Raw genomic sequence first — 13,495 nt, 5'->3', positions numbered from 1 at the left:
TAAACTTTTCATAGTATTCTTGTATGATCCTTTGTATTTCTCTGATGTCAGTCATAATTTCCCCTCTTTCATCCCTGATTTTGTTTATTTGTGTCCTTTCTCTCTTTTCTTTGTTGAGTTTATCCAGGAGTTTGTCAATTTTATTCACCTTCTCAAAGAACCAGCTATTTGTTGCATTTATTTTTTCTTTTGATTTTTTTTCAATTTCATTTATTTCTGCTCTAATTTTGATGATTTCTTTCTGCGTATTGACTTTAGTCCTCATTTCTTCTTCCTTTTCTAGTTTTTTTTTTTTTTTTAGATGAAGTGTTAGGTTGTTTATTTGGGCTCGTTCTTGTTTTTGGAGATAGGCCTGTAATAATATGAATTTTCCTCTTATGACCACATTTGCCATATCCCAAAAGTTTTGATATGTTGTACTATCATTATAATTCGTTTCGATGTATCTTTTGATCTCTCTTTTTGTTTCTCCTCTGATCCAGTTATTCTTCAGTAGTATGTTGTTTAATCTCTTTGCATTTGTGGTTCTTCTGCTTTCCTTTTGTAGTTGATCTCTAGTTTCAAAGCATTATGATTAGAGAATATGGTTGGTATGATTTCAACCCTCTTATATTTGTTGAGGCTATCTCTGTGACTTAGTATTCGGTCAATTCTTGAGAATGTTCCATGTGAACTAGAGAGGAATGTATAAGCAGCTGCTTTGGGATGGAAAGCTCTGTAAATGTCATTTATATCCAGTTGTTCTAATGTGTCATTTAAGGATGTTATTTCCTTATTGATTTTCTGTTTGGACGATCTGTCCATATCCAACAGTGGGGTATTTATGTCCCCTCCTATGATAGTGCTTTGGTCTGTTCTCCCTTTATTTCTGTTAGTAAGTGATTTACATATTTCAGGGCTCCCTAATTGGGAGCATAGATATTGATGAGTTTTATGTCTTCTTGGTGCATGGTTCCCTTTATCATTATGAAGTGTCCCTCAGTATCTTTCTATATCTTTTTTATTATGAAGTCAATTTCATCTGATATTAATATCGCTACTCCTACTTTTCTCTGAATGTCATTTGATTGAAATATCATTTTCCACCCTTTCACTTTGAGTCTATAATTGTCTTTGGAGTTGAGATGTGTCTCCTGGAGGCAGCATATGGTTGAGTTTTGTTTTTGATCCACTCTGTAACTCTGTGCCTTTTTATTGGTGAGTTCAGTATATTTATATTTATGGTAATTATTGAAATATGTGGTCTTCTGATAGTCGTTTTATCTTTTTCTTTCTGGTAGCTCAGTGTTTCCATTGCTTCCTTGTCCTTGTGTTTCTGTTTTCTTTATTTTGGTTGTTTTTTGTGCGTTTTGCTTCTAGTTCTTCTTGTTTTATGTTATATTCTTTAGTTCTCAATCTTTGGTGTGTGGTTACCATTACAAATATGTGAAGGATAGTTATATATATACTGTCGTCCATTTTCTTCTGTGCATTCCTTATCTCCATTCCTCTTTGTGAATTTGGGTCTTTGAATCTTCTTTTTTTTTCAGTCATTGTTATCTCAGTGTGTCCCTGTGTGTGCTGAACTTTCATTTCTATTTTGTTATAACAATTCTCTTCTTATTATTTAAGATTATAATGCTATTCTTAGTAATGGTTGCACTCCTCTGCTTCTATTTGCCAGATAGTCATCTTACTCCTAATTATGTATTTTGTGTGTGTGATTTTATTTTAGGTGAGCTGACCACTTTCAGTATTTCCTGTAGTGCAGTCCTCTTAGTGGAGAATTCCCTCAATTTTTGTATGTCTGGAAAGGTCTTAATTTCTCCTTCATATTTAAAGGAGAGCTTAGCTGGATATATTATTCTAGGCTGGTAGTTCTTTTCACTTAATAGTTTAAATATTTGATTCCATTTCTTTCTGGTTTGTAACATTTGTGCTGAGAATTTTGAGCACAATCTAATGGATTTTCCTTTATAAGTTTCCAGTTTCTTCTCCCTGGCTGCCCTGAGAATTCTGTCTTTGTCTTTGATTTTTAATAATTTTAATACAATGTGTCTTGGTTTAGGCCTTTTTAGGTTGAGATAATTGGGAGTTCTGTTGACTTCTTAAATTCCAAGCTCCAGCTCATTCCTTGGATTTGGGTCATCTATTTGCCTGAAAATGGTTTCTAGTCCCTGCTCCTTTTCCTCGCCTTTGATAATGCCCATTATTCTTATGTTTTCTCTCCCAATCATATCTGCTACTTCTTGAATTTCTCTTTCACTATTTTTAATTCTTCCTTTTCTCTCTTCTTCTTTCCAATTTATTTCTAGATGTCTGTCTTCAATATCACTGATCCTTTCCTCCATTTGGTCGACTCTGTTTCCCAATCTTGCTATTTCAATTTTCAACTCATGCAGCGTGTTCTTCATCTCCAGAAGTTCTATTTAGTTCTTTTTGAGGGTTTCAATCTCCTTGCTCTGCTCATCTAGTTGTTTTTATTTTTATTTTTTAATTTCTGAAATTGTTATTATGAGTTGTTTCAGAACTCACTGAGGTTTTTCAGAAGAACCATCTTGAGTTGTCTGTCATTTAAGTTGCATATTTCTATGTCTGTAAGCTTATTTTCTGGAGATTTTTCTCTTTCTTTCTGAGATGCCTTTTCACCTTGGTTGTTCATGGTGTTTAATGGGCTATTTCTCTGCCTGGGCATTAATGGAAGTGTATTTTGCTGTTTTTTCAGAAGGAAGATTTATTATATAAAGGTCTCTCTTCAGCCTGTTGCAAAGAAGGCACTTTTCTTTTGGATTCCAGTAAGTCGCATCTAAGCCTCTTGGATTCCTGCTTTATATAAAGCTATAAAAAATGCCTTTTAATTTTCTTATAGATATTTAATTATGCTCGCTACCCTCAGTTTCAGTCCCTGTCAGTATTAGCAATAGTTTCGGTATTATTTGCTCAGAATCCCCTGTGGCTTCACGGTGTTTGGTCTCTGAGTGCATGGGGTGAGGTACCCTCTGGGTTGGGAGTTGGGAGCTGCAGCTCACCCTCGGTATTGCAATCACAGCCAGTGTAAATCAACTGTTGTTTTTCTCCTGTCTTGCTTCTCTGCCTTCTGCCCTGATGATATGGCCCAGCCACCAGCTGGCCATGGGAAGTTCACAGCTTTTCCCGTCATGGCTGTTCATGGAACTCGCCGCTCCTTCTCCCCTCCCCCTGCACCTGCAGGGAGCTCCAGTGGCTGCGAGAGGCAGCTTCTTTATTCTTCCCGTGGCAACTTCTTTATTTTTCCCAGTCCACTGACCAACACCTGAGGTTCTCACCTGTGGTAGCTCTTATGCACAGATCTCACGTTCAGACGTGTTGGTGTGCAGTTTGGGTGTTTTTTGTTGAGTTTTAGATGCCCTTTGGGTGTGTCACCCTCAGATGTGGCCCCAGATGGCCCTCCAGCTCAGTCCAAAGCCAGCCACTCAGCATGCCAGCCCCAAGGTCTTCTGGAGGGACCCCACCGCAGGCCAACTTCATCCACAACTGTGCCCTTCTCAGGGTCACCTCGCACGAGCCACTAAGCAATCTACAGATGGCCGCCACTCCTTCTGGGACTGGATGTGTCTCCAAAAGTTAAGTTGTGAAACGAGGTCATCTGACACCAGTGCTGGGCTTGGGGCTGCTCAGTAGGAGGTACAGGGTATGCTGAGGCCATATGCTGCTTGTTTGGGGTTTGTGAACCTTTGAGAGATTTTAGGAAAGTCTGCAGTGTGAGCCAAGATAGGGTGTTTGTATGGAAAAGCCACTAGAAGTGGCTTGGAATGGCCTGCAAGTTGGGTATAGCAAGGTCTCACGGAATCACTAGGACAGGGCTACCAATGTTAACCAGGTTTATGGAGTATTAGTTATGGTAGCCACCTGCATCCGCATGTCCAAGGGGTGGTGGGCTCAACAGAGAAACCATGGATTGTGCCAGTATTCTGTCTGGAAGAAAGCCTCCTCTCCACCTTTCTCCTTGAAGCCAGACAATTCATTTCCTCCCTATATGTCCCTGGCACCTTTCAAGTTGCTGTCCTAGCACTAAAGCCCAAAATGAATGAATGAGTCTGTCAGCAAGTAAGCCTGTCATCCATCCAGCTGTCATCCATCTCACTCAGCCACAATTTCCACTGGTTTTCGCAGCCAAAAGTTTTAGAAACTTCTCTTTACAAAGAAGATTTTTATTAAAATATAGTTAATATACAATATTGTATTAGTTTCAGGTGTACAGCATAGTTATCTAACATTTATGTAACCAAAGAAGTGATCGCCATGTTAAGTCCAACAACCATCTGACACTATAACATAATCACAATATTGACTATATTCCCTATGCCATACACAATATCCCCATTACTTATTTGTTTTATACCTGGAAAATTGAGCCTCTTATTTCCTTTCACCTTTTCCTCTTCCCAGCACTGGAACCCTGGGCGGAGGAACCTGGTATGGAGTTGGGACCCCCCCATTTCTCTAAAGGTACATCCTTACCCAAGAATACCATTTATTTATTTTTTATTTGACAAACATTTCTATACTGCTTATTGTACCATTTTAAGGTTTTTATAACTATTAATTTATTTAGTCTTCATAATCCAATATAGAATAGGAATCTGAGGCACAGACAGGTTTTGGAAACTGCAAAAGTTCATCCAGTTAATGAGAGGCAGAACCAGCATTTGATCCCAAGCAGTCTGGTCCAGAGTTCCCCACTCTTTACCCATTATACTTTGCTGTCTCTCTCTGTCTTTTTTTCAATTATAGTTGGCATTTAGTACTGTTTTGTATTAATTTCAGGTGTACAGCCTAGTGGTTAGACATGAAATATACTTTGCTGTCTTGCCATGTACTTGGCAAAGGTGCAAGTGATGATGCTGAGAAAAACTCTGGGTCACAACTTGTCCCCAAAACTCTCAGCATCCATCTCAAATTTGTTTACTAAGTAATGGCAGGTCTTTGGGGCAGAAGCCTGCAATCCTTTTGGAAGGTGGTGACTCTATACAGGGTCATTCTGTATCTGCCCAGTAGGCCAAACAAAACTCATGAATCCAGGAGAATCTACAAAGGTTCTACTGGCAGAGAAGCTGAGAATCTTTGTATTAGAGGGTTTAACATGGGACAGAATTTATAAGACTGTTCTTCTTTGTCCAATATCAGCACTGCAATGTAGAAACTTTTTTTTTTTTACTGTTACTAGGCATTGATTACTCAAGTTGATATAAGAGATTGAGCTAAAATAGTGTCATTTCAGTAGGGAAAATCATTGTATCAGTATTCTTTGGGTGGCAAAAGACAGAAAATCTTACCTAATGTTTCCTTATTAAAAGATTTTTATTAGCTTACATGGCTAAATACCTTCAGGCACAGCTGAATTCAGTGATTCAAAACCCATCATCAGGATTTGGTTTCATCTTTCCTTCCTCTCAGTTCTACTTCCTCAGGATGTATCCACTCTTAAATGGGCTCTCCTCTCTTTGTTAAAAAATGACTGTCAACAATAATCAGGGCTACATTTTTCTACCTCTTATTCCAGTAGGAAATAAAAAAAGAAAATATTTGTCCATTACTAAGAAAGACCATAAAATTCATTCTGATTAGATAAGTTTAGGATACAAGGCCATGACTAGAATAGTAACAATGGCCGGGAAAATGCCTTGTGATCATTGAATTAGGCATGGGTCTCAAGCTTAGAGTTGGAATGCCACCCAGGAAGGTAGACTGAAGTGGGAAAGAGGTTGGATCTCTATATGACAATTATGGATTATTGCCAAAATTAAACTTCTTTCTGGGGAAGTCCTTTCTGAAAGGACCTAGGGGATACTATGCTAAGTGAAAAATCAGACATAGACAGACATATACCATATGATTTCACTTATATGTGGAATCTAATTAACAAAATAAGCAAACAAACAAAATGAAAACAGACTTATTGATACAGAAAACAAACTGAGGGTTGCCAGATAAGAGGGAGTCTGGGGGCTGGGTGAAAAATGTGAAGGAATTAAGAAATATGCATTGGTAGTTACAAAATAGTCATGGGGATGTGAAATACAGCACAGGAAATATAGTCAATAACATTGGAGTAGCTATATGTATGGTGCCAGATGGGTGCTAGATTCATTAGAGGGATAACTTTGTGGGTTGTGTAGATGTCTAACCACTGTGCTGTACAACTGAAACTAATAGAAAATAATACCAACTGTCAACTTTGAGAATTTTTTTTAAAAAATTAAAATTAAATGGCAAATAGTAAATCTATGGTGTCCATTGCCCCCATGAGGTGTCACAGATTGAAGATGGATTTAATAAAGAATGAATACATGATAGACTCATTATGACTAACTAAGGGAACATGATGTTTGATAGTTATTGCTAATCTCATAGTTAATATAAAAGAGAACATGGCTATCTTTCCATAAATCTCCTTAGAGTTAAATTTTGGAGGAAATTCCCTGAGGTTGATACTGGGAATTTCAGTATCAAAAATGTGGGGATAGTCTTCAAATTTAATGACTAATTGCTGTTTGAATTAATCAAACTCTTACTCTAATCTTGATTTTCCCATGACAATGGCAGATAACAACCATTACAAGCATTCAAGTTTTTTGTTTGTGTTTTTGTTTTTGTTTTTTGTGTCCTAACAGAATACAAACACTGTAAATATTGTTAAGCTATTGTTCAAAAAGACTCAATAGCTTTGAATGAAGAGCTATAGAAATATGAAGTATTTGTGATAGCCAGAAACCTTTGTTAAAATCCTGACTCAACAATCAAGAGCCTACTCAATCAGAAAGTGTAGAAACTGTGTATTTTTAGGTGTGTCAAGGAATTTTCTCCAACTCATTAGAAACACAAATGAAATGTCAAAGTCCTGGAAGGCACTGATTTGTTATGTGCTTCCTTTATGGAGTACTTTCCAGAACAAGTATTTCAACCAGTGGCTATGTGAATACCAGTTTCTAAAGTGGCTTCGCTGTACTGAGCAGCTATAGGAGGTGTAACTGGGTCAGTTAGGCTGATCAAGAAGGATGTGAATCTCTGGCATTAAAAAGATACTTGTTTCAAATCCTAGCCCTGCCACTTCTAGTTGCATAATTTTAGGGCAGGTAAGTTAAGTGTTCTGAACCATCATTCCATTGTCTTCAAGTTGAATTTATAACACCTACCACATAAAGATGTGGTGAACATTAAATGCCAGAAATGGATATTCCGTTTTTTATAATATAAAGTTAAATGAGTATCATTGACAAGTTAAAGCACTGAGCACAGTGCTTGACATGAAAAAGTAATTCACCAACTATTGTTTCCCTTTCTCCAGATGCACACAAAACCAGATTTTATGCCCAAAGAGATGAGTCTTCTATGTATAGGAAAACTGAAATTGTACATGGTCCTCCACTGGGTTACTATGAAGTAAATGGGGTTGGTGGAATACCGTCACAACTGACTTATCACTGAGCAGGACAGATAAGAAAGCCAGTGTTATGTAAAGTATGTACTAGAAATCAATTTTCAGAAAACAGGTTAAAATATACCAAGAATCAAAGCCAGTACAAGGAGGTAATACAAATAATTTAGTGCATGAATGCTCAGTTATAGTCACAATCAATGGCTGGAAAATCTGATCCAGGTACCAAGATAATTCTACTGACTCTACTAAATGGCGTAACCCTTCAGGCACTTGTTTGTAAAATGTGGGCAGTGACTCTTGTATGAAGGTGACATTGAAGATTCATGACACTATATTCCCTTGAAGGCTATTCCAATCTCTTGACCAAGTGAGGCCTGAAGCTTCACAAGGAGACAATGAAACATGGCCACCAATGTAGAGTTACAGCTATGACACAAGCTCCTAGAGCTCTACCAAGAGCATGAAGTGTTAGATTTTGCCATGATGCCGTTATATGTTAAATGTTCTATTTTGTTTCAGAGATAACTGTCATGGTCATAGGCAAGATGGTGTCAGGTGGAGAAGATCTTCCAGAGCCTGGAAAAGGGTAATAAGTGTGATATTTGTTTTACCGTCATGGATAGAAGCAATTGTAGTGATAGCATGGGTTCTATGTGTTGCATTCTGGACAGAATGGGGGTAGTGAGAGGTCATTCACATATACTTCTCTATCTCTAAATGTGCTTGCTATGGACTTATATTTACAGTCATGTGTTATGTCTTTATCCATGACAGTGTATTCTGATGGTTAGATCAAATGGTGTAATATTGTAAGAAGCAATTACTTATGGCAGGTACCATGGGGCTGGGTGTGAGTGGAGATAAGTGTAGAAAGTGAAACACATAGGTATTTAATAATTTCATTGCAGTTGTAGACAAATGAGAGAGATAAAGAGGGAGGCTGACCGACTGTTGAGGCAAGATTCCCAGGGAGGCAGATCTTTAGTGGATTCACTATGGTTCATACTGTGGTACTGAGTTTGCATGGTGAAAATATTTTTTTATAGTTTGCCCAGAGGTTCTTAAGATCTGGAGGATGGATGCTATTAAAACTATAAAAAAAAAATTTATAAGTGAATAAATTGGTATAAGTCAAATACCAATTTATTCACTTATAATGAGAATTAACTATCAAGGAGGCTAGAACACTAATGTCAGCTGGTTAGCAAGTTTTCTTCCCATAACAAACTTTATATGGGAAAGTAATTACAGTCATATTACTTTTTAGAGCATGGAGTAAGAGAAAGGAGAGTTAGGTGAAATCCTAATGGCTAATGACACAAATCGGGGTGGCCTGGTGCCTTTACGCCTTGTAGGTGGACCTGCCAAATTGTCAGCTGGTCAACATCCTCTTTCTAACTCTAGAAAGATTACCAAGATTACCAATGTCTTATGGCTCTTTAATTGCCTCCTTGTCTAGATTTCATGCAAATCATTCTCTTGTTAACAATTCCTTCTTAAGACATAATAAAATGATTAGATTGTGTCTTGCTGGGTGGCATCATTCACATAGCACATCTGTCTCCCTAACACTACAACCTTGATTGTACCTGGGAGTTCCCCAAGATTTTTAGTTGCAGATAACATCTTCAACATCTTTCAGTAAGTTATATGTCATCTGTTTTCTATAGATTTTAATTTGTTTCATTCTCAAAGAATTCACTCAAGTATAAGTTCTGAGAATATATCTGTGTAACTCTTTTTATGCTAAGTAATGAATTTATTCTAGTTGAACTGGATGGTGTCACTATAACAAAGTTTTGAAGTGATAAACTAAATGGTTCTTAGTTAGTAGGCAGTAAAGCATTTGTTTCAGCACCGTATTCAGATGATCAGTTTGGCTGTTGGATTGTATCACACAGAGCACAAGAGGTCCTTGATTGGAAATTCCTCAAAAAGTGATTTCTAGAAGTGAGATGTGAACTGAAGTTAATAGGTCAGGATTAATTATTTGTTTAGAGAGGCTATGAAATATGAAGACTTCTTGGGGAAGAAAGTAATTTTGCTGGAGAGAAGATCCAAACAGGAAATAAAGTGACATATATTTGTGAGAGGGCACACAATGATGAACTGTGGCCCTAAGATAAGGAAAGATTGAGGATGAAGCCAACTGAATGCTACCATTAGTATTCCAGGACCATACTGGGGTCAGTAAGGGAAGTGACTGAAAGCAATTGGGTTAGTTCTTTATTACAGAATTGGTGGTGTTAGATCAGGATACCTCCAGGTAATTCCAAAATTACTTAAAGTTCAAATAGATCTACCGGCTAGAGGATGTCCCATAATCCCAGTACCCCAGAGGGAATTTCTTGGGACAACTGGAAAACATGCATACAGGTCTCTTTGTTGAGAAACCACACCAAGTAAAGTGGATGCATCGTAAGCTGTTGATAAAAGAGACCTCTTGTGAATGCAAATAAGGATTGGCACAGTGATTAGTGAGGCACTGATGGGTGAAAAGATCTTTCTGTTAGTGCTACAAGATGAGAGTAGTAAGCTCCTAGATGGGTTTAAGTATTGACAAAGTTAGCATAATTTTCCAGGAACAAGCCCAAAGTACAATTGCATTTCATGTTATGAGAGGCCTTGATGGCTGTTAGAGAAAATGTAATTACCAGCATCTCTTCATGAGATCCATTATGGGGATATACATCAGCACCAAGAGGCAGGAAACAGAGGACTCAATTACCAGCAAACACTGATCATCACTGGATATCCTTAACATTTTATAAGTTGTGCCTTTACAGCATAGAACTATTTTTGTTCAGAAGTGTTAGGAATCCATACACAACTGATATGTGCCAAGAGCACAACACAAGCAATCAAACTTCCATTTTTTTTTAGTTTTATGTACAGATGGTGTTGATGTATATGCCCCAGGATTCTTCAGTTGAAATGGTTCAGAATATTGCCTGCCCTTAATTGCTCTTCAAGATCCTCAACTAGATGAGTATTTCCAGAGGTGGTCCATACCAGTAGAGCTTAACATTAATGGGCAGTGATCCTAGATGGTGAGGTCCCTAGAGTCAGGAAGTACTACAAGGCCTGACCTCAGTCTTCAGTGGAGGTACCTGTCTAAGGCAGCAAGGATATGCTGAAAATGCAGTAATTGTGATGGGACACCTTCACCAACTCACTAAATACTCGTCAGAGTTCATTATTCAAGACTATTTTGATTTAGTCATAAGACATGTAGAAACCTTGAGGAGATTGTTGGCAAAGAGGAGGATAAGCTGGGATTGGTAGACCTTGGCTAAAATCATGTACCTATCTGAAGGTACATGCCCTCAAAGAAGTGGACTGATAGTTCCAAACAGTGTTCAAAGGGCCATACCATCTGATTTGTCAATAGCCAAGAGATCCAGTTTGTTGGGCAGAAGTCTTTAAATGGCAACAAAAGCAGAAGTCTTTAAATGGCAACAAAACACATAGCTGTATAGAAGGGTGGCAGAGCTGTGTTTCCATGAAGTTTGGTTTTTATTGAAGCTGGAGTCTAGTCAATAATTGGAGCAGGAGCCAGCCTCTAGTAGGAAGATATTGGTAGGATATGGAAATGCAATTAAGATGTTGGCTAAGAATCTTAAACCAACAGGGAACAATGAGGGTAAGGGTGAAAGGCTTGGACCCAATCCTAGGCATGGAAAACTTCGGTCAACAAACTCAACCCAGATTTCACCCATTGGTGGGGATGGGATTTCCAGTGTACTGCCAGGGTTGTTTTCATTGGCAAAGACTGAGCAGAGTTTTACCTAAAGGTTTTCAGTATGCTTGGGGAAATGGTCCCAACTGTAAAAAGTACCTGTGAATTTTCATCATTGTTGGATTAGATCTGGTGACAGGTCACTAAATAAACAAAATTTCCAGAAGCACATGAGTTCATGACAGTGTAAAGTGATATCACAGTTCCCCATCTGTGTGTTAAATGTTAGTGCAGGATATAAATCAGTTGCATATATAGTGCAGGATATAAGGCTGGAGGTGAGAGGAATATAAGTTTACAAACACCCACCTGAGCTCCTCTTACTTGTGAGCTGGGTTACTTATCCTTGCTGGGGCTCGAGATCTTTTGGCAAAGGAATCTCTTGTGAAGTGACCAGCTTAGCTACAGTAGAGACACACTGTGTTTCTTCTGGTGGGCTCATTTGGCCGGAGTGAGAGGTGGCTGGCTTCTTTGCAGCTGTATAATCTCTTCCATGGGTGGTGAACCTGTGATGGAGATTTAATGGTGGGTATGAGTAGACAACACTGGGAGCTGGGCCTCTGACTGTAACAACTCTGGCCTGTTGTTACGTTTCTTGTCCTATTGAATACACTGAGTAAGTCTGGGAGGTTGTCCATCATATCTGTGCCACTCACTTCATCCTGAAAGGAGTCAGCTAGTACTTTTTGGAAGAGATCAGTCTGATATGCTTTATTACAGTTCAGATTTTGACCAAGAAGCTGAAAAGTAGTAGCATCCTGCTTAGAGAACTTGTCCCCTTTGTCAATTTTATCGTTCACCAGAGAGCTCATTTCCTGTTTTTTGGACTCATCAAATGACTGCTGGAACTCTAAAACAAAGTTTTCATATTGCTTCAACAGAGCATTCTGGTCAGGTGTAGATATGATCCCACAGCTTTCCATCTGCTGAGATAGGTAGTCAAAAAAGAACTTGACTTGGGCATCATCTGCAGGATTGGGGATCTTGAGAATTGTCAAGTAGGTAGTCACCTGAGCAAGAAACCCTGAGATATTGGCAGTGTCATCATAAAACTGGGAAAGATGCTCGAGTGAGCAGGATATAGGCATCATTGGGGTTGCCAGGGCAGACATGACTTGTTCCCTCAGAGTAGCATTATCCTCGGTCAGATGCTGCACTTGTGGCTCCAGAATTGGATTCTCCACCTGAAAGAAGGAATGCTCTACTTGCATGGTAGGTGATGATTCAGTATACTTTTCCATTGTATCTTCTGGAACTACGTAGAATTGAGTACAAGTAATGGAGACTAATGGGCACACAACGAGTATACTCTGTGATCAGAGATGGTGTCATGAGCAAGTAGAGCAAGCTGTTAGCTATGAAGTCATGAATGGATGCTCTAAGAGTTGAGATCTTTGGAAACATGGTGGAGTAAGAGACATCCCAGATCTCTCCCCTTGAAACAACAATAACCTGAACATCTAAAACACAACATAAAACACCCAAACTGCACACCAGCACATCTGAGTGTGGGATCTGCACGTAAGAGCTACCACAGGTCAGAACTCTGTGTGTCAGATGGTGGACCGGGAGAAATAAAGAAGTTGCCTCTTTCAGCAGCTGCCAGAGCTACCTGTAGGAGGAAGGGGAGGGGAGAAGGAGCAGCGAGTTCCCTGAACAGCCCTGCCTGGGAAAGGTGTGAGTTCCCAGCGGCAGGCGGCAGGGCCCAGTCATCAGGTCAGAAAGCAGAGAAGCAGGATGGCAGAAAAACAACAGTTGATTTTGACCAGCTGTGGTTGCAAAACCGAAGCTGAGCCGCAGCCCCCAACCTCAACCCAGAGGGCACCTGCCTCCATAACCTCTGAGATCAATCACTGCGGAGACCCAGGGGAATCTAAACAAACGCTACCAAAACTATTGCTAACACTGATAGGGACTGGAACTGAGGGTAGCGAGCGTGATTACATATATAACAGAAAATACAAAGTCATTTTTAAGGCTTTATATGAAGCAGGGATCCAAGAGGCTTAGATGCCGCTTACTGGAATCCAAAAGAAAAGCGCCTTCTTTGTAGTAGGCTAAAGACCTTTATATAATAAACCTTCCTTCTAGAAAACCAGCAGAATGCACTTTCATTAATGCCCAGGTTGAAAAATAGTCCATTAAAAACCATGAACAACCAAAGTGACAAGGCATCTCAGAAAAAAAGAGAAAAATCTCCAGAAAATAAACTTACAGACATGGAAATATGCAACTTATCACTTTTTTTAAGTTTATTGGGGTAACATTGGTTAAAACAATTATATAATTTTCAAGTGTACATTATACATTGAAATCTGTATAATCTATTGTGTGTTTACCACCTAAATTCCAGTTTC

General features: G+C 38.9%; 1 protein-coding gene across 1 annotated transcript; it reads right to left on the bottom strand.

Moving 5' to 3' along the window:
* Positions 1–11,458: 11,458 nt before the first annotated feature.
* Positions 11,459–12,379, bottom strand: RTL4 (retrotransposon Gag like 4). Its single transcript, XM_006927086.1, is given in 3 exon segments — positions 11,459–11,561; positions 11,563–11,758; positions 11,761–12,379. Coding segments are annotated over 3 exon segments (918 nt in total).
* Between the last annotated feature and the right edge of the window lie 1,116 nt (positions 12,380–13,495).

The sequence above is a fragment of the Pteropus alecto genome, unplaced genomic scaffold (genome assembly GCF_000325575.1).
Source record: "Pteropus alecto unplaced genomic scaffold, ASM32557v1 scaffold112, whole genome shotgun sequence".
Taxonomy (NCBI): Eukaryota; Metazoa; Chordata; class Mammalia; order Chiroptera; family Pteropodidae; genus Pteropus; species Pteropus alecto.
Note: the sequence above shows the minus strand (reverse complement) of the source record. Positions and strands in the feature narration are given on the sequence as shown.